General features: G+C 34.2%; 2 protein-coding genes and 1 non-coding gene across 4 annotated transcripts in view; 1 reads left to right on the top strand and 2 right to left on the bottom strand.

Moving 5' to 3' along the window:
• Positions 1-24,574, bottom strand: part of LOC106669910 (tropomodulin) — a 126,897-nt gene extending 102,323 nt beyond the window's left edge. Inside the window, exon 1 of the mRNA XM_014399766.2 lies at positions 24,384-24,574. Coding sequence (XP_014255252.1) covers positions 24,384-24,461 — 78 coding nt within the window. The 5' untranslated portion in view covers positions 24,462-24,574. The remainder of the gene's footprint in view (positions 1-24,383) is intronic.
• On the bottom strand, positions 2,819-2,891 carry Trnad-auc. The gene has a single exon. It is a non-coding gene; the product is annotated as a tRNA-Asp (tRNA).
• Positions 15,240-27,306, top strand: part of LOC106669904 (venom allergen 5) — a 50,739-nt gene continuing 38,672 nt past the window's right edge. Inside the window, exon 1 of one of the 2 annotated variants that reach the window (XM_024229229.1) lies at positions 15,240-15,263. In XM_024229229.1, coding sequence (XP_024084997.1) covers positions 15,259-15,263 — 5 coding nt within the window. In that variant the 5' untranslated portion in view covers positions 15,240-15,258. The remainder of the gene's footprint in view (positions 15,264-27,306) is intronic. The other variant, XM_024229233.1, reaches the window with a different exon arrangement.

Below are 27,306 nucleotides of genomic sequence, written 5' to 3'. Positions count from 1 at the left end.
TACATTTTCTTCCAGCAATAAACTTTACGTTTAAACTAGTTTTATTAGTAAATCCATTGCAGTTCGTGGTCCGATAGACCAATTAACATTTATGAAAGGTATTGGTTGAGATAAAAAATCGCCGAGAATCAAATAGATTACACGACATTTGAAAAATGGCAAAAAGGAGGGAAAATTCGAGAGCTGAGGTTGAGATGGGAAGTTAGCGTCCGAGGTCACGATAGCTCAAGTGGTAGAGTAGCGGCGTATTTAGCCGAAGGTCGTGGGTTCGAATCCCGCTCATGACACTGACTTTTTTATCTCAACCAATACCTTCCATAAATAGTTTTGTTAGTGTTGAGTAGGAACTTTCCAATATGGTTGTTGACGTGGCACACCAAAAACAAGTGGATCTATTTTTGCCGTACTTTGCGAGGAAAAAGGCCATTCTCGAATGCAAAATTGCTTAAATAAATAAAATAGATTTTTGAGAGAATATGCCATTTAAATGGTCCAATTTATCACACCAAATATAAGGCATAAACTTTTGGCAACCCATTTGGTTAATGAAGGCTATTCCGGCTCAATCCAAAATCGCTGATGATTTTCAAAAAAGTACAATTTTCATCCCGACAGATTTTTCCAAGTAATAATCGTATCATCATTTCGTTTATTTTTTTGATATCTGAGATTTTTGTCGTTTTAAAACAAGCAAAAGTGGATCTTACCCCTTATTGAAAAGATTAAGGGTGAACCTCACTCATAAATTCAGAAATAATAACACAATTATATATGTATATTGTGTTATATAAATTCGACAGTATTTTATCCCCTTATAATTTAATTAATACTGTAAAGAAATATGTCAACATTGATTTTCACCAATTAAAAGTTCTTTTTCCAGAAAGGTATCAACTTTGATCTTAAAAAGAAGTTATTGTATGAAGCAACTTTATGTTGACTTTCGTTTTAAGTCTTTTTCCATTGGTGATGTCATGAAAATGCAATCTCTTGAGAATTATGTTCCGTTGTTTGTGTAAATAATGCTGAGATGGTAGAAAAATTAAATTGCAAATTATTCCAGATTTATTTAATTTTATTTTCTTTGACAGTCGTGCTATGTGTAAATTAAGACGCATAAATGTTTAGGAAATATGGTGAAACATATAGAATAATAGTTGTGCTTTGTAGAAAATATTACGTGTGCATTTATCGCAACGCTGTTCGGCTATAAATTTTGTCCTAGCTTAGCTCACTTTCCCATGGAAAAGAATATATCTACGACGATAAAATTATAAGAAGATTCTTAATTGTTATATCTCTCGCAGTGAAAAAATCTCGTTAACAAGGTTGTTTAGGTTAAACCAGTGCGTTTTTCCTGAAAACAACAACGCTTGCGTCCCACGACGAGAATACAAGACTTATCACCGGCTATTTTAAGTTGTAAGCCGGTGATTTAAGAAATTTTCGTTTTCAAATGTTTCCTTAGTGTTAAAGTTAAAAATAAGGAAGCCTTGGCCAACTAGACGAAATACGAAAAACGATGAACGATCGTAATTTTACAGTTGGAAAAAAATCGTACCTCAATCACCACGGCGACCTAACACAACACGCAGAAAAGGGTCTGACTGACATTTTCTATTTTCTCATCAAAAACGCAAAACGATGGTTTCAAATTACGATCGCTGAAGCCATGAAAGGAAGGCATTTGTCTAAAAATATTTACTTATTTAACATTTGCAATGTTTCTTTAATACAAATTTTGAAAACAAATCCATTTAAGTTTAGTGGCCATAATTGTGTAAACCATATTAATTATTTCAATTAATAAAGGTTTTTAGTTGAGATAAAAAAGTCAATGGCACGAGCGGGATTCGAACCTACGATCTTCGGCTTGATACGCCGCTGCTCTACCACTTGAGCTATCGTGACCTCGATCCACTCGGACATCAACTTTCCATCTCAGCACACCTTTTGAATTTTCCCTCCTTTTTGCCATTTTTCAAATGTCGTGTAATCAATTTGATTCTCGGCGACAAATGAAATGGCCACGGAGAGCTTTAGTGAAGTATACTTCATTTTAAACTTATTTAATTCACTAGTTTCGTGGTCCGCTTGACCAATTATCTCTTAATTATCCAATTTATCTCAACTGAAAACCTTTATTAATTGTAATATATTAATTGGTCAAGCGGACCACGAAACTAGTGAATTAATTATTTCAATTAATTATTCTTTTTCTCAAAGTTCAGTTTCAAGTTAGTTACTTGAAGTCATGTTAGCTCAAGTGTTAGAGCAGCGGCGTATCGAGCAGAAGGTTCGAATCCCTCTCGTGACACTAACTTTTTGATGTCAACCACTTATCTCAACAACACATATTATTTTTTCTATTATTATTATTATTTGTACTTTTAATAACTTGTTATTTATGTGGGTGATGTAAATTATACACCAAGCCACCTACAATAAATGGGGGACCATGGCGGCTCAGGGGTTGAGACGTCTGACTCGTATTGCCAAGCTTGAGTGGCTAGTTCTGGGTTCGAATCCATAAAACTTGGAGTTTTATTTGAGATTAATTTGAAAAATGTTAGACGTTAAGCCCTCCTATATGACAGGAATTGCTTTACGTAATTACTAAATCAATTGTGTAGGCTTTTCTTATAAGAATGGAAGAATGGTAAATTGGTAGAAATCATCAAACGGCTCAAAACAAATATGAAATAATCAGTTCATTCTCAAGATTTATTTTAACTCTTAAATTCACTAATTTCGTGGTCCGCTTGACCAATTAATATATTAAAATTAATTAAGGTTTTTAGATGAGATACAAAGTCAATGGCACGAGCGGGATTCGAACCCACGATCTTCGGCTTGATAGGCCGCTGCTCTACCACTTGAGCTATCGTGACTTCGATCGTGTAATCGGGTTGGATTCTCGACGACAAATTTCATTGTGTTCATCATTCAATCCTTAATTGTGATTAAAAACGAAGTATACTTCACTAAAGCTCTCCGTGGCCATTTCATTTGTCGCCGAGAATCCAACCCGATTACACGACATTTGAAAAATGGCAAAAAGGAGGGAAAATTCAAAAGGTGCGGTTGAGATGGGAAGTTGGTGTCCGAGTGGATCGAGGTCACGATAGCTTAAGTGGTAGAGCAGCGGCGTATCAAGCCGAAAATCGTGGGTTCGAATCCCGCTCGTGCCATTGACTTTGTATCTCATCTAAAAACCTTAATTAATTGTAATTTATTTTAATATTATGGCTCTGCCTAGTCTGCAACGACTCCATCAGCGCGGTTCCTGCTGTCCGTGACAGGTTCTACGACGACCCTCTCGTTGGAGAGGTAGTATAGATCAACTGGAGCATCTCGGCAAAACGTTATTGCTGTTGAACACACATGCCTGGAAGGTAACGAAAAAACACAGATGGCAGCTAAAGCAGCTTAATCTCTGGACATAACCTCCGCGATTCGATCCTCTGATGTTAAAATTGTGATTAAACAGATGGTAAAAAGAAAATGGCAGCGTCGTTGAACTGGAGGTGAACTGGAGAGTGTATATCTCACGAATGAAGAAAAGAATTAATGCGGCCCTCGGAGATTCTGACTTGTTTAAGAGGATCCTGACCCGATAAAGAATAGGCCATGTGAGTTGACGGACTTCTGAGCCAAAGCTCGTTTACGTGGCCGACATGAAGAGAAAGATTGCTTAATGTGTCGCACCTAAATGAAGTGTGCCATTCCGTGGATCCATATACAGAGCGCGGAATAGCACCAGATATCAGAGTTTGCTTGAGCAAGCGAATATTTGGGTCCCCTGTTCTGAATTTTGGAGGAAACAGGGTTACACGCGATTATGTATGTACATGCATGTGCTGATTTGGGCATCAGTACTTCAATCAGTAATCAGTTATCTTAATATTAGCTTTCAATTAATTAAGGTTTTCAGTCGAGACAAAAAAGTCAGTGTCACGAGCGGGATTCGAACCCACGATCTTCGGCAAGATACGCCGCTACTCTACCACTTGAGCTATCGTGACCTTGACTCGGACTTCCCATCTCAACCCCACTTATTTTTTAATTTTCCCTCCTTTTTGCCATTTTTCAAATGTCGTGAAATTTATTTGATTCTCGGCGACAAATGAAATGGCCACGGAGAACTTTAGTGAAGGTATACTTCATTTTAACTTATTAAAATCGCTAGTTTTTGTGGTCCGGTTGACCAATTAAGATCGAGGTCACGACAGCGCAAGTGGTAGAGCAGCGGCGTATCTAGCCGAAGGTCGTGGGTTCGAATCCCGCTCGTGACACTGACTTTTTTATCTCGACTAAAAACCTTAATTAATTTAAATCTGTAAATTGGTCAAGCGGACCACGAAAACTAGTAACTTAATAGTAGCGTAAACCTCATTTCAAGCCAGCGTGTTAAGTTGAAGTAGAACAAAGTATTGTGCAGTTGGACATGTTGAAATTAAAAGTACGATTTTTATATAGATTTAATTTTAAAAACCTTAAGCTCTCTAAAGTAAATCAATCAATTCAATAATCTGACAGCACAATCAAAAATGATTTTTTATTCAAAAGTTCAGGACAATTTTGAGTTTGTCTGCCAGCAAATGTAAGTTCCGCTTGGAAAATGCACAAACTGCAACTATAACGTATAATCTACACCATGAAAGGGTAAAATAATTAAAGATTTATATAAATTCAATTCTGCAAACACATGTCTATACATACACATAACGGAATTGAGTTGACATCTACTTCGGGTCTGGTAGTCCTGAAAGTCAGAACTCGATCTTATCTACATCAACAGCTAGATCATTTCAGCCTCCAGCGCATGCACTCTTTAAAACTAAACCCACTCACACACCTTTTCATTCATAAATACATTCTTTCCTGCTTCAAGTAGGGTAGTTCAATACTCGATATTCCTTCGTCACCCTTACTCACACTACACATTTACACTAATAAATACATTCTTTTTTCAATATACCCAAAATGAATAACAAGATAAGGCATCTACGCAGTATAAACACTAAAACAGTCCTATTTCATTAAAAAACAGAACAATACTGCCGTGCCCAAGCACAATTCTCGTATATAGTGGCATCCTACACGCTCTTTATATAGAACCAAGGAATAAAAACCTTCAAATATATGGGACACATCAAGCAACCTGTCTCTACATGCGGGGCTTTAGCGCAAGAGACCTCACCTATAGTCGAGTGAGTATGATCCCTTTTTCTTCGATACAGATCCTCAAAAAACTGATCCAGACCGTTTCGTGTTAATCATGGTTCCAATCTTATTTTTTGCGATGGTTAGTTCGTGCTGTTCGGGCGTTAGGTCCGCCTATTAGTTACCCTCCAGAACTATGTGTCTGAGGACCCAGACAACCATTACTTTCTTTGCGAGACGCTCAAAACGCTTTTACCTGATCCTGATTTGATAAAAACAAAATATATTTAAGTTATAGTCTGTTAAATCTGTTGGTACGAATATAGTAACACTACTGATAACAATAGTAGTATAGAACAACAACAAAACTGGACGTTTTCCACAAATATTTTTACTCTGCCATCCCTCTTTGCATGGTCACAAATCGTCGTTTGAACTTGACTTTATTCATTTGTCGCGCTGATCTCGAGATAAAGGCGACCTTTGTTCGAAATGCCGGCGTAAATAGTCTCGTCTCGATTTAGGCGTTCTTCTCGGCAGATGTGGAGATTTTTCTGCGTCCCACGGGCCAAATCGTCATCCGAGGGGGATGATGCAGAAGCGATTTGGATCTTTTCTCTTTTGGTATCTTGCCACGGGGCGATGCCGTGCTAACAGGCTTCAACCTTGACTAGATGGCTAACGCAAAATTCGACCGGACCTAAACCTCTATAAAATAATCTCGCAATAAGTCCGATTTAATTAAATATATTTCATTTTAGCCTAGCCTATTGTTTTTTTTATTTTCCTTTGTTTGGTTGATTCTAAAAACTATTTATTTTTTGTTCAACAAAGAGATATTGATTTCTATTCAGTTTACTTAGGATTATTAACTCGACAGCAGACTGACAGACTCCCCACATAAGTCTTAAGAGACAACAACTTAACAGAAAGTCAAAATCCGCTGGTGGCCCGTTTGTAGAGAAAGGTTGCTCAGTGTGTCACATCTGATCGAACAGTGACATGCATTGATCCCTCATGGGGAGCGAGTAAGCATGAGCCCTGATATAATGATGGTACTTGGATGAGCGAGTCGAATGTTTCCTCATATATAAATATTATATCTACTGCGTGTTCATGTGCGTTATGTGTATGTATTTATTTGTCCATAATTTATACATTTATATATATTGTATGATGCATATATTTATTTGTACTAAATTTGTAAATAAAAATTACTCTAAATGACTACTTAAAAAAAAGACTCGGAAACTACGAAGACTTCTAGGACCGAAATCCAAGTCGACAGTCAACACTAACCTAACCACTTTACTGCGACCACTTTCTACATATGGTTTAAAACTAACGTTCTTTCAGGCCATCCAACATCCAACCTTCCAATCAAAAGTCTTAAGACAAATTGTCAAAGCTCTTAGCACCTCACAAACCTCGCTATCCACAACTAACTCAATATTCCTTTTGTCAAAGAACTGATCGCTTCCAGATTTCAAAGGTTTCATACCAAAGTCTCGACCCGCGAGCCATCTCTGCGCATTCCCATCTGGAAAACGCGCCACGTCGTCTTAATCGTCGATGGCCTATGGACCTCCTTGTCACTCAATACCTCACACTAAGTGCCAGCATTGGCAAGTTTCTCGTGTCATGTGTCCTCCGGCGCTCGCATTGGAGTTAATAGTGTGAGAAAACGCACCTACTGTGATCACATTTGTAATATGCACTAATATTTATAGGCTACAAAGAAAAATAAAATAAATAATAATCTATTTTTTGTTTAGATTCATCACAATAATCAAAACGAGATTTATTATTGTACCAACTATTTAGCTTGAATTACTAAATCTCTCGGTCCACCCATTTTCGCTGTTTTTGGTCAGAAGTGGTTTTTTCTAAACACTAAGTATTGTATGTCTTGTTGATTTTGTTTCAAATATTATCTACTAATGTGTGGCGTTTAGTGACCGTTAGTTAATGACTATTTGGAGATCGTGAGATGCGGTCTGGTGTGACGTAGGTTTTAGAAAAACATTTCTTTATCGTGCCAACGTTTCGATCTTTATTGAGATCATCTTCAGGGCTCAAAGTGTTTGTTTTCTGTGGAGATGTGTCATTTTTGTGTGTTAAGAGTGCCAACACGAAACAACAATAATGACACATCTGCAAAGAAAACAAACACTTTGAGCTCTGAAGATGATCTCAATAAAGACCGAACGTGGCATGATAAAGAAAATGTTTTTCTAAAACCTACGTCACACCAGACCGCATATCACGATCTCCAAATAATAACTATCTATTAAAACTAAGTTCAAAACTGGATGGAATTTTTTTTTCTACAATTGAGAAATATTGGATTCACCTATTTTAGCTGTTATTAGTCAGAAGAAAGTTTAAGCAAAAACTATTTACTGTCTTTACGATGAATCTTTTGTTGTAAAAAAAAGACTATTAAAACTAGATTTAAGGTTCTATTAAAATAATTAGGTAAAATTTCTAGATCTGCAGTTTGTCAGAATTGGTTATCTAACCTTCAGAGTTCAGTAAAGCAGTCAGTATTGAAGAGATGAATAAAACAATAAAAAAAAGAAATGCAGCGATTATAATCCGTGTTAAAAAGAAGAATATTAAATAAATCAATTTCACGGCTGAGAACTTACGCTAAACCTTCACGACAGGCAGTTATTGCAAAACTGTCGCTCATAAATATATGAGTTCCCCCACCTTTTTAGTTATATGAAGCTTAGTGGTAATATTACTTTCGTTTAATTTTAATGTCAGAACTGGCATAATAACTTTTGTATAATAAAGAACAGTATAAAACAAACACAATTAAGAACGTGCAGTTTAGTCGTTGTCGATTTGGCCTGCCCAACTTCGCCATCTTTGGCCAGTTTACGACTGTTATTATTATAAAACGTGATAATTACCGGAGATTTTGTGTGAGAAATAACGAGAGAGCGAAGAAAAAAATCGTTTTGACCAGTAATCAAAATTGTTTATTAACAATTTGCCAAGAATTAAGGAATGCTGTCGTGTGTTGATATTTATTTGGTATGATACACCAACAACGAATTTAACAATCTAAAGCAGCCAAAAGGTTTGAAAAACATTCAAAATTAAATTTTACACCAGGTTGTTCTTATTCTAGAACTATTTATCATTGTCGCTATGAATTATCGCCAATTTATAGATAGCAATAGATTTTTTTTTAAAGCTTGAAATAGCGATTCTTTGACCCAGTATCGATCCGCCGACAATGCGTTTGAAATATTTAAACGCGACGTTGCAAATTGGGTCGGTTTCGAGCAAAACGATTTTGAAGGAAGCGGCGACGAGGAATGCGACGAAGCGAAGCCAGCAGGGCCGCCCTTGGTCCAGGGTTTTGGGACGACTGCCAGCACCTTGCAAAGGAACGTACCCACTTTATCCCAGGATAAATGGTGTGAATTTTCATTGTAAGGTTGTTTTTTTTTTTTTTTTTTTTTTTTGTACACGCATTCAATTATCGGTGACAACATATCAGAAATATTTCTCATATTTCTTTTCAGCCCAACTAGTTTAATTCCTCCAAATCTCGTCATACTTCATTTAATTTTGTTCAAAATATTCATCTACAATTTTACAAAAAAATTTTTTTTCAACATGTGAGCAATTAATTTTATGGATTTTAGTAAAATAATTTATTTAATATTCCTGTTTTTTGAATTTTAAATAAAACGCAAGGCAATTTCTACTTTTAATAACAAGTTCTAACAATAAGCACTAATTTATTCTTGCTGTTTCTTGGTCTTCATAAGCGTTCAAGACGTTTAAACTTAAATTTAGCACATTACTGCTCAAAATGAAACAAAACATTTTTTACTTTTTAAAATTTTTCAACCAATCTGACTCACTTATTTTAATATTTATATTTATATAAAAATAAAGTAATTCCTGTTGAAGAGGAGGGCTAACGTCCGACTACCCTGGGTATCACTGACGGTGGTCAATAATTTATTTTAATGTTTTTTTTTTTTTTTATATTCTATACCCGTTCAAACACTACATTCATACAAATAAATACATTCATACACTTAAATACATCCATACCATACAGTACATTCATTCCGTTTGGTCGGTGGAGTACTTGATAATCCTCCACCGAAATATATTTAAACTAAACTAGATTGGGGTCGATAGGGTACTTTTATAAATATTCCGCGATCGACCCCGAACATACACTCACTCGCTTTCATCGTTCGAGGGGCGATGATGGCGTTATATTTCACCCTCACCCCCTCACCATTCACGCTAATAAATACATGCACTCAGACAAAACATATAGACACAACACATAAGACATACTATATACAATAAAAAAAACCCAATTTCCTCTAAAAAGCGGAACAGGGGACTCTGAAACTCGCTACCGTGATCGAGAACCCTTCTTAAGTCCGGCGGCATGCCTACACGCTCCCTGTATGAAGCAAAGGCATGACACGCCTCTATTATGTGGGACACATCGAGCAACCTTTCTCTGCATAAAGGGCTTTATGTTATTCTCAATTAAAATTCCATGGGGTATGCCGGGATTCGGACCAAGGTCTGTTAGCATGATAAATCTTCTGCCTGCATTTATTTACTTGGTCTTTACGTTTTGCTGGTTAATTAACAGAACTTAATGAAAATTAGGTAGAATTAATAGGTTTAGAATTACTACATTTTAATTAACTGTGAATTTTGTCCAAGTCTTTTGGAGAGGGGATCTAAATTTTTTAATGAAGCACACAAACGAACAGTTTCTTCAATATGTCGCCAAGTAATCGACAGGATAAATCCTGTCAAAAAAATTAACAACAAATACTTTAATTAAATATTAAAAAAATCTTTTTTTGGCATTGTATAAATTCATTTTTTCCACATCCTACATGTATTTGTTAAATTTAAACAATGTTTGTAAATCTCAGGCCCTGACGATGATCTCAATAAAGATTGAAACGTTGGCACGATAAACCCTACGTCACACCAGACCGCATCTCACGATCTCCGAATAATAATTAAACAATTAGACTTATGTAGATTATCAATATTTGGTAAATTTTTGAAAGAAAATTACTTCTGTACCTTATTTAAAAATTTTATTTCGGACCACCTAACCACTAGACCACCACGGCTCTCAATTAAATTTAAGTGAAGAAAATCAAAACGCATGGTTTCAAGGAAATCAGACAATGTTTAAAATGTTATATGTATCAACCACTTTTTTTACTCATGAAATATGTAGATCTCGTTATGGTCTGTTTGGAAAAACAAATTCAGTTTTTAACTGACAAGCTTTCGACCTATTTTACTGTCATCATCAGAGCGAAGCAATCTTAAAAATGTCTACAAATTGACAAGGTTTTAGTAGATGGTTTCAATTTTCTTTGAAAAACGACTTCGTCCCATCATTGTCAAGGACAATCGTCATTTTTATGATGGTTTTTCCCTGATCATGTCCTTAAAATAAGAAAAAACTTGACAGATAACAGAAAATCAGTCACAATCGATTAAATATTAAGTGTTGGGTTATTTAATTTTTTTTTACTTTCCTTCCAAACTTTACACCCTCGTTAAATTTCGGATTTCCTGGAAAAATTGAATGTGCCCCCCTTCATCCATCGACACCAGTTTTTTTCAACAAAATGAAAAATTTTTGGGCCTTCGAGAAGCGCAATCCAAAAAGGTGAGTGGAGCTGGAAGCGAATTGAATGGAGAACTTTTGAAGGAATTTTCAAAGCTCCAGGAGTTTGCAGTTATTAACAGTTATCAATCCAACATTTTTAAAAAAAATCCAACGTATTTGTCTTTTCTGAATTTTTCGTGCAGAATTTTATCATCAATTCTTCAATGTAAATAGGTTTCCTTGCAGCAAATTTAACGTTTAACGTTCTTTCAGGTGGTATAAACCAGATTTTTCTACAGACAGTAATTTTGAAGTTCATATGCAATTTATTGGACCTAAGTCGAAAAATTAAAAAAAAAACCCTGAAATTACTTCATCGCCGTTGAAATTTGGACAGGGTTTATGCGGAATTTTTTTGTTTTTTTGTTGTATATGGTGAGTAGAACCACCTCCTGGAATTTTCGATACTTATCGCCAATCACCCTACATATATATATATATATATATATATATATATATATCTGTGTGTGTGTGTGTGTGTGTGTTTGTATGTGTAATTATATAGGCATAGAAAAGAACCAACTGAGCTTATCAAATTACACAAAAGCTAAGCTCTCGGAATATATTATTACAAAACCAGCGCCTAATCAATAAAATAAAAATGTATAGCACGAAAGCTTGGAAAAGGAAAAAAAAAATCTTTGCGTTATTTGTTGACCATAATGTTTTTCTCTACTCGTTAAGTATGTGTTGAGAACGATCTGGTCTCATAAAAACTACAGTTATAACTAATTACATTTATTATTACAGTTACTATATAATTTCAGATTACAGATGAGACAAAACTGCTCGTTTCACATCAACCCTCGGAGTGATAGTGTTTTTGGAAAACCGATTCAGCTTGAAACCTACGCTCTAAACTTACTTTTTCATCAACTTTAAACGCAATGTTACACATTTGTCATCATTTTAAAACTAGACTTGGATTTTTACGTTTGTACTTTACATATAAACTTAATTTTTTATTCATTATTAAGTTAAAATTTTGTTATGACAACACCAAAACCAAAACACACAGCGAAACAGGGTGGATCAGAATTAAATTAAACTGCAAATTACGTAAAGTTGCCCCTTGATCTAACAAATGGACGACCAGTTTGGTGTGTCACGGAATTGGACTAAACTTTTTTTCATGATTTTCCACTTCCAAATATCGGACACGTATCCGTCGCTTCTTGTGATTGTGGTTTCATCATTTTTTTTTAAAGCTGAAATTTTTCTTTTTTTATATTTTTATTTCGCCGTTCAACATGCTCAAATCAACCATATTAATATTTACAGTATTTTTTATGTAGTTTGCAATAAAAATGTACTGACAAGTTTATCCATTACAAAGTTTATCAATAAAACAGCAATATCTCACTGGCATACTCAACACGACACGCAAGAATGGCACACTTACGCAGAAAACAAACACTTTGAGTGAGTAGAAATACTTTGATCTAATATAAAAAATATTTTTTTTTGCATTGTATAAATTCACTTTTTTCCACATCCTACATGTATTTGTTAAATTTAAACAATGTTTGTAAATGCCAGGCCCTGAAGATGATCTCAATAAAGATCGAAACGTTGGTATGATAAAGAAAATGTTTTTGTGAAACCTACATCACACACCAGACCGCATCTAACGATATCTGAATATTTATCAATAACCAAAATTGACTTTTGTATCTCAACCAGTACCTTGCATAAAGATTAATTAATTAAAAGATGTAATTTGGTCAATCGGACCAGGAAATCTAATGAATTTAATAACCAAAATATTTATAAAAACGAAATATTTGTCCAGTAAACTAGTTTCTATTTTTTTTTCGTTTTGGCGTGAAACTAAAATGAAATTTTGTTCTAGCACCACCTTAAATATAAATTTGTGATTAAGTTTACATTTATCGATTTTTGACCACTAAAATTTTTCCGATTTTTGAGTCATTATAAGAATATTTAATTGAAACTGCTATAATTTCCCCTTGTAAGTTATATTTAGATTTTCTATGATTTTTCTTGGAGAAATCGGCCATAAAAGCGCGGAAAGAAAGTTTAATTGTTACATTTAATTAATTGAGGTTTTAAGTTGAGATAAAAAAGTCAGTGTCACGAGCGGGATTCGAACCCACGACCTTCGGCTTGATACGCCGCTGCTCTACCACTTGAACTATCGTGATTTCGATCCCCTCGGGCACTAACTTCCCATCTCAACCCCACCTTTTGAATTTTCGGTGGGTTCGAATCCCGCTCGTGACACTGACTTTTTTATCTCAACTTAAAACCTCAATTAATTAAATGTTATTAATTGGTCAACCGGACCACGAAAAATAGTGAATTTAATTGTTACTATAAACTATAATAAAGTTAAATATAAAGGACATTGTAATTAATAATTGCATAATTACATTATATTAATCAGTCAGATATATTTATTATTTTCAACATTTGAGACGTTTCATAAGAAATGACTGAATGCCAATTTTGGTTATAATGAGAATAAAAATGAGATTTGGCAGATAGTAACTGGTGTTGTTAATAATTTATTTTTTCATCATTATATCCTGAAATTTAACGTCTCTCGGTTCAAAACGTTCCTTTAGCTCTTCTGACCAAATTGACCATCAATATTGACCCGAACACCATTACACATTGTTTTACAAGTCGTTTACAAGTGAAAAAACACGCCGAAAAGTAAAACACTTGTTTCCAGGGCAGTTTCCGTTTTATAACGTTGCCGGGTTGAGCTTGGCCCCGTCCTCGGTTGCTATTCCCAGCAGACATAATCAACTTTACGGGCACAGGTGCGAATATCCCGGTCGGCGACCCCAGCACATTTTTATAAGCGGGTCATTACATAAACATTAAATAGTTTTAATGAGCTTCAGCTGGTCTTCGACAAATTAATACATAGATTAACCATCAATATACCGACTGTCAAATCAAGATTATCTTGTACAATCTCAATAGAAATTAACTCCTCTTTTCCAGAAAATTTAGAAAAATATATTAATTTTTTCATAGCGAAGTGATTTAACAACAATCTGGTTTGTTGTTTTAATTGGGAAATTTTTTAAGAGTTTAATTTAGCTAAGAAGTTTATATCTATATTACAGCATAATAACTTTAGTTATGGCAAGCTCTGTAAAAATTATATATAAATTTATAAAAAATCTCACACCGACTTGTTTATAGGCAATCATTTCGATACTTTGCTTCAAAAGTTACTGCTGGGAATATGGTAAGATTAGAAGATCTAAAAATAAAAAGACACGTGGTTTTCGGCTCAGGTTGGATTATTGAACTTTCAAAATTAAACTAAAGCATTCACAAACAGTATTGGTCGTTTTTGATCATTGGTCGATTTTATTCACGTTTATTTAACCAACTATTTTTCATAGTAATTCAATGCTCAGAAAATATTGATTATAATATTAATATATTACAATTAATTAAGGTTTTTAGTTGAGATAAAAAAGTCAGTGTCACGAGCGGGATTCGAACCCACGATCTTCGGCTTGATACGCCGCTGCTCTGCCACTTGAGTTATCGTGACCTCGATCCACTTAGACACCAACATCCCATCTCAACCGCACCTTTTGAATTTCCCATCCTTTTTGCCATTTTTCAAATGTCGTGTAATCGGATTGGATTCTCGACGACAAATGAAATGGCTACGGAGAGGTTTAGTGAAGTATACTTCATTTTAAATCATTAAATTCACTAATTTCGTGGTCCGCTTGACACTAAAACATTAAAATTTGTCCATGTTAATTTATGAACATGGTTCTGTACTTTTAGCTTGCCCCCTACACAACGGGAAATTCGCAGTGGATGTAGAATGTGCCTCGCCTGTCCCTGCTTATAACCCTTACCTTCTTTGCTAGATAGTAGCACTTTTTTCTATAGAAAAATAAAAAAGAATAGTTGAAATTAGGATGCTAATTGTTTTTTTTCTCGATACCGAATGTGTGATGACAACTTGACCTGAAAAGTAAGTCACGTTGAACCTGTCCATCCAAAGTTGACCAACTGCCATTATTTATTTTATTTTATAGATTAGTTGTCAATGTTCTCAAGGTACATTGTTCGCTCGTTGAAATTTAGGGCATTTTACAAAATTACCTAAAGGATGTTTTTCCTCGGTTATTCTTGGTAATGCAGAACAGTATAAATAGCGTGTTTACATCGGTAGAAAACCAAGGAAAAAGCCTGCCACCTTGTTCCGTTCTCCCCACTTGTCCATTTCCTCATTTTTATCTCGTATTACACGTGTAAAACCTAATTTTTAGCCTTGTCAAATTATCTACCGACTTAAAATGAAATTGTATTTATTTTTACAAATTGCCTCGTTATATCAGCATTCGATTGTTGGACGTCGTCGGAACGGTATTTACGACTGAAAAAATATGAGGTAATATTTTTTGAAATATTATTTTACGTTATAGAAAGAAAAATCATACTTTGACAGTAGTCGACTGAAAGCATAACTAAAAATTGATGAATAAAATATATTTTGTCTTTTTTTAAATGATTTTCTCAATTATTTATCCAAATATAGGTAGAAATTTAAAAAAACTATTCCAGTTTTTTTAATTTAAAATAAGAATAATCAATTTCGTTAGTTTCGAAATTCTTCGGCTGTTCGTTTAATTATGTATACGTATTATTTAATAAAACCGCTATTATTTAACTTTAAGGAACTGCTAATAAATTAATCTTTTTTGATTCAAAGAATGGTCTTTTGTCGAGTAAATTGAAACCTTTGATGGGTCGGATAAATATTTTTCGAGATGGCCATTAGGACGTTTTGGGAAATCAGTCGTTCAGGCTATTTATAAACATTTGGTTAAGCAGATGGGAGTCTGGTAATCCTAAGTGGATGACTGACGTAGAGATGCTTTTCTATTTCGCAAGTATTCCTTCCTTGATTTTCTACGCGATCCACATTTTCTTACAGACATTGCACACCCAAAATAAGCCTTATAGTTGATTTTTAAATATAGAAAAATTCAAAATATCCCAGATTATAACTTTATTAAACAAAAACAAGTTTTAAGTAATGAATAAATTGAATACAGCGTATAAAAATATAAATGTCCCATTCCATGTCGTGTACTTTCATTTCTATAAACATGTCAAAGTGTTCGCGTATTTGCTAAAAAAATAGAAAATATTTTTACAGATCTAGATCAGAATTCGTCTGGATTCCGAACTAATCATAGTTGCACGACAACATCACTATTGTTTTATTATTACACATTATTACATTCCTTCCTGGCCAAGGGACTTCAGACTTTCACGACTTTATTTTGCAAAAAGTTTGGAGAGGAACCGTATAAATTATACATGATTTTTATTTCTTAAACATTTACGTTTATATTGAGAAATATTTTTATTTATAAGTCAATTAAGGTTTTTAGTTGAGATAAAAAAGTCAGTGTCATGAGCGGGATTCAACCCACGACCTTCGGCTTGATACGCCGCTACTCTACCACTTGAGCTATCGTGACTTCGATCCACTCGGACACTAACTTCCCATCTCAACCGCACCTTTTGAATTTTCCCTCCTTTTTGCCATTTTTCAATGGTGCTCTATGCTTCAATGCTGCCCACTCTAGCTCAACTAAAAACCTTAATTAATTGAATGATATTAATTGGTCAAGCGGGCCACCAAAAATAGTGAATTTATTTATAAGATTACTAACTGAAGTCGGCGATCCCATTTAATCTTCGTAGACAGAGTACTTATAACCTTTCATCTTAACGGGACAGATATAATGCAGACCCAGTTCAGTATTTTACAAATTTCCATATTTATTTGTATCCTGAACAAAGACACGTGTTGTGAGAAGCCAAGCTGGCACCGGTTTGTTATCGGGTAGCGAGGGGGTCTCGGGGCCATCGTCGTTTGAGGCGACGTGGAGGGTTCCTGGGATAGGAAGAAGAGGACTGGTCTTGAACAGAAGGGTTAAATGGGTTGAAAGATTGCAGATATGAGAACGGATCACTTCTTTGACGAAGGGAATGTTAGTCACTGTGGATATTAAGGTTGGAGAAATTAGTAAGGAGATAGAAGAATTCTGAGGATTTTCATTGGAAAGCTTAGATTCGATGGATGTTAGACGTCTTGGTGGTACCTCACAGTACCACTCCGTATATCAAAACAAGCCAAAGTAATGTTTTGTACATTGTTTGTTCTTTTCTGACATGGCTGATTTCGGTCCTATAAGTTTTGCAGTTGTCCAAATAGCCTGTTTATTTCTTGTCGCTTGGGTGTTGTGTGAGGATTCCACGTCTACTGTTTAAGTATAGCCCTAAGTATTTTACTTAACGGTAATTGTTTATTGTTAACGTATAGACGTGCTCAAGGCTGTTTGTTTAGCGTGAACTTAATTCGGGTGCATTTATCCGCGTGCAGCTTCATTTTCAACGTTTTGCACCATTCATCAATGAGCTCAAGATGTTGCCTTGATATTGGAGGAGGCTTGGACAGGATTGTAGTTGGGAAATAAAATAGCAGTATCGTCAGTAAAGAATGGTGTTTGGATATCTCGGCAGACCAGCTTTATAAATTGTATATAGGATGGGACGCCGGCCTGGATCGGTTTTGCTTCGGATAACTCTTTGCCACATCTCAGGTTCAAATTTATAACAATCTGAATCGTGATAAAAACTAATCATATCATCAATATATTACCGCTTCTTAAAAATTTGCTTAAAAATAATTCATTAATCTGTCATTAGACCGGGCAAGATGAGACTTTTGGATTTTTCTTTACTTCTAACAATTCCTATTATAATGTTGATAAGGATTCGGGTTGTGGTCTTCAAAACATACAATGGTATTATATCAATGCCCAACTTTCGACAAGTTCTTTTGTCTTCTTCAGGTGATCTACAGAGACATAGGAACATAGTTAAGTAAATAGTTATAAATTATTTTATCAATTTGTTGCTACTTACAGATACAAAGTCACAACATAAACATTTGTTGTACAAATTCGTCATATATATACATAAATAAATAAAAACCTACTCTTCACTAGCTTTTTTATATAAACAATAACAATAATTTAAAATTAATAAAATGTTCAGGTATGAATATATCACAGGCGTTGACTAGAAATTGTGTGCTTATCACGTTATCAGGTGAGAGGTTCTCCAACCCTGTTATCTATTGATAGCAACCATTTTATACATTTTTTAAAACAACAAGATCTTAATTTCTAGTATATTAGTAATGTTATCACAGCCTGTTTTAATAAATATATAAATAAATAAATATATATGTATGTATTGCTACAATTCTCAGAGGGGTCGTCTTTTTCTGGAATCCCACTGTATATCACACTCAAATTATTCAAATCCGTTTTTAAATTCCATGCCATGTTATCTTGATGAAAACTGTGGAAAAACCATGCATCACTCATGGCTCCAAGAGATGACATGAACAGGAGGTTTGAATTTAACCAAAAATTCCGAATACATCTGGGCACCAAAAAGGAATGGGAAAGAAAGGGAAATAACTCCCTCAAAAAGCACCATCCTTTGGTACACAGATGGATCTAGAACACAAGAAGATACGGGGGCAGGAGTATTTGGACCCGGAACCAAATACTCAGAACCCATGGGAAAACACACCAGTATCTTCCAAGCTGAGATTCACGCAATTGAAAGATGTATCCAATTCCAATAGAGGATACAAAAACAAGAATATAACTATCATGTCAGACCAAGCAGCCATCAAAGCACTAAGCTCAAATACCATTAGTTCAAAGATGGTGCTGAACTGCCACTGAACCAAACTAAACATATTAGGTACGCAGAATAAAGTCAGCCTCTGCTGGGTCCCAAGACACATGGGAGTAGAAGGCAACGAGAAAGCGGACACCCTTGCAAGGAAAGGGGCTGCCACACCGCTGATAGGACCCGAACCCTTCTGTGGCATAGGAATCCACACTATTAACGAATATCTCAGACAGAAGGACAAAAAGAAAATGAGCGAACTTTGGAATTCACTTATTGGACTTAGACAATCCAAGAATCTTCTAACCAATTTTGGCAAGAAAGAAATCACAGAATGTGTCAAAGGAAGCAGGAATAAACAGAATTCCTGGCAGGACACTGTAGATTAAATGGACATCTAAAGAAAATTGGAATAATCCAAGATGTAGATTCTGCAAGGAAGCAGAAGAGACACCAACACACTTACTAACAAACTGCGGAGCTACATTAGCCCGCAGGAGGAAATGTTTTGGGATGTACAATGTGATCATAGAAGAGCTACAACCACTGAAATCGGGCCTATTAATCAAGTTTCTTGATTAAATAGGACCCACCGATGTGCTTTAGGCAGAGCACGGGGGATACAATAGCTCTTAAAGGGCGCAGTATACCATACCCTGAAAAAATTACATCTACATCTACGTCTATCTTGATGAATACATCTCATTTCCCTTAAAAGTCTACGACCTATATTTTGTTCTGAAGCCACAATTTTGACTCCATCGAAGTCAAAATTATGGTTCGTAGCATGTTTATGTTTGGATAGTGCTGTTCCCGGCCTTTCTTCATCACTGCTATCATACTTATGTTGCCGCACACGTTCAGATAAATATTGTTTCGTTTGGCCGTAATATACAGTGGGACATTGTGCGCATTTGATACAATACACTACATTAGATTTCTGTAATAGAGGTTCTTTACTTTTTAGTTTTGTGTAAAAATTCCTACATACTTTATTATTAAATTTGTAAACAACTTGTACATTCTCTGTTCTTTCTTTCAACAGTTTTTTAAAAACTTATTTGACGTTCCAGCTGATAAATTTTTTGCTCGACAGGTATGTTCTCATTCTATGTTGCTCTTGACCTGTTTCCCATTAATAATTTATTAATGATCTCGGGTAACCATTATCTGTTAACGTAGAGAGTAATCTTACAATTAATTAAAGTTTTCAGTTGAGATAAAAAAAGTCACCTCGATCCACTCGGACATCCTCCCATCTCAACCACACCTTTTGAATTTTCCCTCCTTTTGCCATTTTTCATCGAGGTCACGATAGTTCAAGTGGTAGAGCAGCGGCGTATCAAGCTGAAGATCGTGGGTTCGAATCCCGCTCGTGCCATTGACTTTTTTATCTCAACTGAAAACCTTAATTAATTGTAAGATATTAATTGCACAAGCGGACCACGAAACTAGTGAATTTAATAGAGAGTATTTTTTTCTTATTCTCACTGTGGAAACGATCATCACTGTTTCAGGGCCCTATCAATGAGGTTGAAAACTGGTTTACTTTCATTTGAAAATAATGGATGGATGAGAAATGTAACACCCTGTCTGAGCTGGTTGGTTTCAAATATCAGTTGGTTATTATTTTTCCATTTTCTCTAATGACAATTACATCCAGAAAAGGATTCTGGAATAATAATTCCTATTATATCGTTTAATGTTTCAAATTTTACATGAAACAATCAATCATTTATACTTCATTCGTGATAACATAGAATTTTCTGTGTTTTACAATTTGTTATTGTTTATCATTTCTAATGCTATAAATTAACGGTTATAACATCCTAACAATACATTACTGGTCTTTGACAATATTAATACGTTTGTAATTATCGATTTAGAATAATTAATTTTATATCGTCGAATTTTTTCGTGGATTAACTTAATAATTTTTTATTGTTGTAGTTCTCTGGACAATTTACAAATTTACAACATATACTTTACAATTGTAAGATGGGATTGATGGAGTTTTTTCATATATTTAAACTATGTGGCTCACTGCACCGTTGATACCGTATGGGCCCGGGTAGAAGTGTATTTTAAGACCAAGTTCACTCCGAATTGCTCACCAAAAATAACATAACCACCATCATTGTTTGATATTCCTCTTTTCCTCGAGACATTAACGGCAACTCACCTACAAATAGTTGTTCAGAAAGGGGTGAAGAAGGTGAATTAAAATCAGGCTGTACGTTGTCTATAGTGTAAAAATGTTTTTACGGTTTGTTCTTAAACTAAAATTTTTGGCTCGACTCAAAAGGTCAAGACTGCATATTTATTACAGTGTTATATTCTAGACCGGGTTGACGTGATAAATACTCGTCTGGGTGTTTTTCCCCTGTAAACTTCCGACGTTAAATTGTACTGGGCCATCTCCAAGGAGGACGCAGTGGATAGCGCTAAATCGACTATTTATAAAACTGACGCAAATGGAGGAAATAATTTCCATTCATGCTTTTTCCCTCTTTTAATTTGTCATGGGTGAATTTTAGTTGAGTAACGTGGCAAGGAAGATAGACAACTTTACGGAAATCATCAAAACCGAAAATCAACTCTTCGCACAAATGTCTTGTTTCAAATTTCAATGGGAAGAGTAGAGGAGATGACCCTATTATGAAAAAATCAATTTTAAGGAATGTTTCGATTCCAAAGCCCTACTGTGACTTCCTAATTTGCAACACAAATGGACATATTAACAAATAGACCCTAGACCAGTCCAAATACTGGTGGAACAGCATCAGAGGGATTTGACACAGAAAAAAGGGCAGACAGAACAAATACAGAAGGGCAATCGAAATAAAACCAGGTGGTATGTCTGACAGGGCACAGTCACCTAAGAAAGATAGGAAGAACCTTTTTCTATATCCGAGTGTAGGATCCTGCTGCTTGGTGAGGAGAAACCGTAAGCAGTCTTCTAAACCGTAGAACCAATAGCCATGCTATGGGACTTGATCAACAGCCTAAAGCTATCTAATGAGTTCTTACAAAAGTAAAGAGTACCATAGATTTTGTAACTCGAGGTGCAAAAGAATCTGTGACCACTACTTCTATCTTTACCTACAAAACAGAAAATAAATTCTGTCAATTACTTTAGCAACATTTGCAAAAAATTGGAAGTTTTTTAAAACGGAAGTTATGTTATTTATCTAAAAAGTACCCCGAGTCAGCGAAATTTTAAATAAGCTGTTTTTGGAGCTTTAAAGCGCCTTCTGAACCAGGAGAAATAATTTTTAAATAACTAATAATTAATTAATACCAATATTCGAAATTTAGACAAAAGTAAAGGGTACCAATGATTTTGTAACTCGAGGTGCAAAAGAATCTGTGATCACTAATCAGAAAATCACTACAAAACAGAAAATAGTAGAAACATTATGAAAAGATACATGTTTGTAATAAATTTCATTCACTCAACTCAAGAGAATGCACGACAATTTACAATAAGTAAATTCATTAAGTTACATCTACCCAGCTAAAAAGAATATGAGAAAATCCTCAATCTGATTTATTTGAATACTAAATTTTGGCTAAAGTTTGATTATATTTAAACCGTAAATCTTAGCTTTTGTGAGGATTCCAGGATCGAAGGTGCAGATCTACAAATATACCGCGATACGTGTCATCAACTGGATTAGAGATGGATTTTTAGCCTAGGCGCAACAGAAATATACATGTGTCCCCTTCGAGTCCATCCTACGTTTCCCGTGTAATAGTAATTTGGCAGCCGGATTTTTCTGCCGGACGTTTTTAGAAAGGGATGGTAGTCATCTATTAAAAATGCTCAAGTTCAACAAAGCGTTGCCTTCCTGAGCGAATGGATCACATGCCTCCTAACCATATGGAAATACGTTTTTTTTTTAAAGTGCAGGTTTGCGAATGATAACATAGGCGGTTATGGGTAAACACATGAGATGGATCATTAGATACATAGTAACGTAGAGAAAGGTACAGAAGGGGGGAAGAGAAAGGGAAAGAAAAAGACAGAGAAGATAATAAAAATGAATGAATAAGATACGCGCAAAGAAATAGGGGATAGAGGTTGGATAAATAAGGAAAGACTAATGTGTTATTGAAATGCTAGAAAAGGGTAGAGATAGAGAAGGAAGGTATAGAGAGAAAGAGAGAGAGAAAGAGTGAGAGAGTGAGAGTGAGAGTGAGAGAGAGAGAGAGAAGAAAGTTTAAAGAGCGATGAAGAAAATGAACTCTTTGATTTCTTTCCCTTTCTCTCTCCCTCATATTCTTCTTTTCTGTTTTTGTATTTGCATTAACTATTATGTATTATCTATCTGAAGAAAGAAATAAAGATAAAAAGAAAGAATAATCGAATAACCTAAATAGAAATAGATAGATAGATATATAGATGGAGATAAACAAAAAGAAAAAGAGAAAGATACAGTGAGTGAGTGAGTGAGGGAGAGAGATAGATAGTTAGATAGAAAAAGAGAGAGTGAGAGAGAGACAGACAGACAGAGCAGAGAGAGAGAGAGAGACAGAATAGAGAGAGAGAGAGAGAGAGAGAGAGAGAAAGATAAAGAGAGAGAGAGAGAGAGAGAGAGACAGACAGACAGACACAGACAGACAGACAGACAGACAGAGTAGACAGAGTAGAGAGAGAGAGAGAGAGAGAGAGAGAGAGAGAGAGAGAGAGAGAGAGAGAGAGAGAGAGAGAGAGAGAGTCTGTGAGAGGGAGGGAAGAAAGGAAGAGAAAACAAAGAGAAATAGATACATAGAAATAGATGGATAAATAGGTCGAGCTAACGATATATGAATAGACAGAGCAAAGCAGAAAAGATAGTTAGATGGGGAAAAATAGGGAAGTAATAGATAGTTACAGAAGTAGATGGATAGATAGATAAGATATATACATAGTTAGATCAGATATATACATAAATGAATGGATAGATAAGACATAAAGAAACATAAAGTGTTAAAAAATAAAGAGCAAAAAGAGAAAGGGAAAGAGAGAAAAAGAGGTAATGACAGAAAGAAAACCTTTTTTATAGGCAAAAATAAAATAATGAGGGTATTTAATTTATGTTTAAATGCCTTAAAAACTGAAGTTATATTATGTAAATTATATCGCAGCTGAATAAACCAGATATAATAAATTCTTCAATATTCCCTTCTTTTACTGGATAAAAATATAAATTTTGTCAAATTCTTTCTTCTTTTTACGGCATTTGTAAGAACTTTTTATTTTTGTCTAATTAATAATTAAAAATAAAAGATTTGTTTTGATATTTTCCGATGTCTGTAGTCAATTTTTTTTAAATATTATAATTTTTTTATTATAAGGAGATTAGTTGAAAAGAAAGTTTTGACGTAATCATAATTTAATATGTGATGACTGTTTTGTAAAACATTTCAGTCTATAAAGGAGAAATATTTTTCAGTCATTTGTCCCATGTGCATAATACATAAAGGTAAGATAAAATCCAATTTTTACAGTGTTTGTAAAACCTGTTGAATCGATGTTATCGATTGTTATTAAATTGATAAGCATTTCGTTATATTGATTTTTCAGAGAAGGGTCAAGGATTTGTTTAAATGAAAGCATGAACATTTAATTTTTTTATTTATTAAGGGGATGTTAACTAACAATATTTTTTTATATTGTCAATATATTTGTTTATATTTTTTTGGAAGTATGGTTCCTTTATCGATTGAATAACTTTAACTTGTTAGTAGTAATTTTCAGTGAATTTTTTGAGGGTAAATTTTCAATATTCTAGGTGCTTACCTCTTCGATTTTGAAGCTAGTTCTCCTAGTAACTTTCCGGCGGATTTCGCCCTCGTAAATCTCCTCGACGGTACTCATATTCGCACGTTAAATGTAAACACGGTCTGGTTCGGTGAAATAACAGCTCAAACGACCGGCTCCGGAGTTCTTCAGCTAGATCACAACAGTAGCGGCCTTTGCTCTAGACTGGAAGTCAGGCAGAAGCAACCCCCCCACTACCTTTGGCGCCCTGTAGCCCTTGTGGATTGATTGTCTACAATGCCAATTGTTATATATAACCACATCTCGAGACGTCGAAAATAAAACAGGGACCGAAGGTCTTATGTTAACGTCCTGATTCAGTAAGCGGTCCTTGCCCGTACGCCTGGTATAACGAGTCACCGAAGGACGCTTTTGGAAAAGAATGCGGTTGCTACACTAAAAATCTGTTTATGTTTATATTTTACGTACAGTCTGACAGCTTATCCCTGTCTGCGAGCTCAAAAACAAACCATAAATCCGTATAACTGGCATAAGGCTATAACAGAAGGAACCAAAATTGGAAACCAATGTTTTTTGTTTTTTTTTTACAATGTCTTTTTGTTTTTGGTACATTTATACATGTCTATGTGTCTGTGTGAATCTATGTGAATGTAATTAATTTTAAACCGTTATGTTATTACCTAAAAACACCCCGAGTCAGCGAAATTTTAAATAACTGTTTTTGGAGCTTTCATATAAAGCGCATTCTAATCCAGGGGAAATAATTTTTAAATAATTGATAATTAATTAATACCAATATTCGAAATTTATTACAGTTTATTAAAGCCAATGTCATTATTACCTTTTTCTAATTTTCAATTTCAATTAGCAAGATTTAAAACAAATTGGAAGAAGTTTTTTAAAACGGAAGTTAGGTTATTTACCTAAAAAGCACCCCGAGTCAGCGAAATTTTAAATAAACTATTTTTGAAGCTTTGATATAAAGCGCCTTCCGATCCAGGGGAAATAATTCTTCAATAATTAATAATTAATTAATACAAATGTTCAAAAAATAGACTGTTTATTAAAATGAAAATGATTATTACCTTGTTTTAATTTTTATATCCTGTTGATTAATTGGCAAGATATTGAAGAAAATTGGTTTTTCGTGCTTTTATTTATCTAAAAACGTCTGGGAATTCCAATTTTCATTAAATTCTGTCAATTACTTTAGCAAGATTTACAAAAAGTTGGAAGAAATTTTTTAAAACGTAAGTTATGTTATTTACCTAAAAAGTACCCCGAGTCAGCGAAATTTTAAATAAACTTTTTTGGAGCTTTAATATAAAGCACCTTCTGATCCAGGGAAAATAATTTTTAAATAATTAATATTCAAAAAAATAGACAGTTTATTAAAATCAATATGATTATTGCCTTGTTTTAATTTTCATATCCTGTTAATTAGTTGGCTAGATATTTAAGTAAAATTTGTTTTTCTTGGTTTTATTTATTGAAAAAAGTATCATAATTCTTCCAAATTTCATTAAATTCTGTCAATTACTTTTGAAGTTTAAAACAAATGGAAGATTTTTAAAATTGAAGTTATGTTATTTACCTAAAAAGCACCCCTAGTCAGCGAAATTTTAAATAAACTGTTTTTGGAGCATTAATATAAAGCGCCTTCTAATCCAGGAGAAATAATTCTTCAATAATTAATTAATACCAATATTTGAAAAATAGACAGTTTATTACAGTCAATATAATTATTACTTTCTTTAATTTTCATATCCTGTTGATTAGATTTACAAAAAATTGGAAGATGCTTTTTAAAACGGTTCTGACCTTTCTTCCGCGACAACCAACGGGTAATTAAAGTTAAGCTCTCCTCTTTTTAAGTATGTATAAAAAGAAAATAAGTTAATTTGATTTTTTATGTTTATTTTAAGAGACATTATATGCTTCTTTCTTTTGACGGAGCACCATCAGATTTTCACTTTATCGTTTCGTTAGAAAACATTAAGAAATCCATGTAAAATGTACACGAATTAAAGAAGCATAACTAGTTCATAGCATGCATAGTTATACTGAATTATGTACTTTTTTGTGCGGAAATATATTTTTTTTTCCCGAGTTAGACAACACTCGGTAAGCTTTTTAAGGCTTTCTCATAAAATAATCCAGGGAAAATAATTTTTCACTTCAATATAATTATTAAAGTCATTTCATTTCCAAATATTGGTTAATTTGCGAGATATTGAAGACAATTCGTTTACCGGCCTTATTAGAAAAAATTAAACCTCTTCCCACGAAAAAATTCACAAATCTAGTAATTTTGTCTATTTCAATAAATTATGTTTATTAGTTAGCACAATATATAAAACATTGTATTTCGCAAACGCATGTTCACGTGAAAACATCTCTCAATCAATATTGACGAAATTGTAATAATTTTTATAGCCAACGTGATCAATCAAATTATGCAAATTTTCCGTTAAATTCTGTCTATTAGTTAGGGTGATATTTCAAAACAAAATATTTCTTAATCAGTATTGACGAAATTGTGACATTTTCTTAGTGCTAACATGATCAATAAAATTTTGCAAATGGTCGTTAAATTCTGTCAATCAGTTAGAGTGATATAAATTAAAAAAAAAACTTTTTTGATGTTTTTTGACATTTCATAAACATAGGTTTTTTTCAGGTAGTTAGTAAAGCATTGCATATTCGATCTACAACACATCCCACTTAATATTGACGAAATTGTGACAATTTTTTTAGAGCCAAAATGTTTCATAAAATTATGTGTTTGATATAAATTTGAAAAAGAATGTACTTTTTCAGGCTCTTGGTAAAGTAACAATGTTCGATTGAGCACGTCTCTAATTAATTAATATTGACCGAAGTGCGGTATTTTTTAGGATCAACGTTAACAATTATGCCAAATTTTTTTCAATTCTGTATA

The sequence above is a fragment of the Cimex lectularius genome, unplaced genomic scaffold (genome assembly GCF_000648675.2).
Source record: "Cimex lectularius strain Harlan isolate CLEC.00 unplaced genomic scaffold, Clec_2.1 scaffold20, whole genome shotgun sequence".
NCBI classification, from domain to species: domain Eukaryota; kingdom Metazoa; phylum Arthropoda; class Insecta; order Hemiptera; family Cimicidae; genus Cimex; species Cimex lectularius.
The sequence above is the reverse complement of the archived record's forward strand: the minus strand, read 5'-3'. Positions and strand labels throughout refer to the sequence as shown.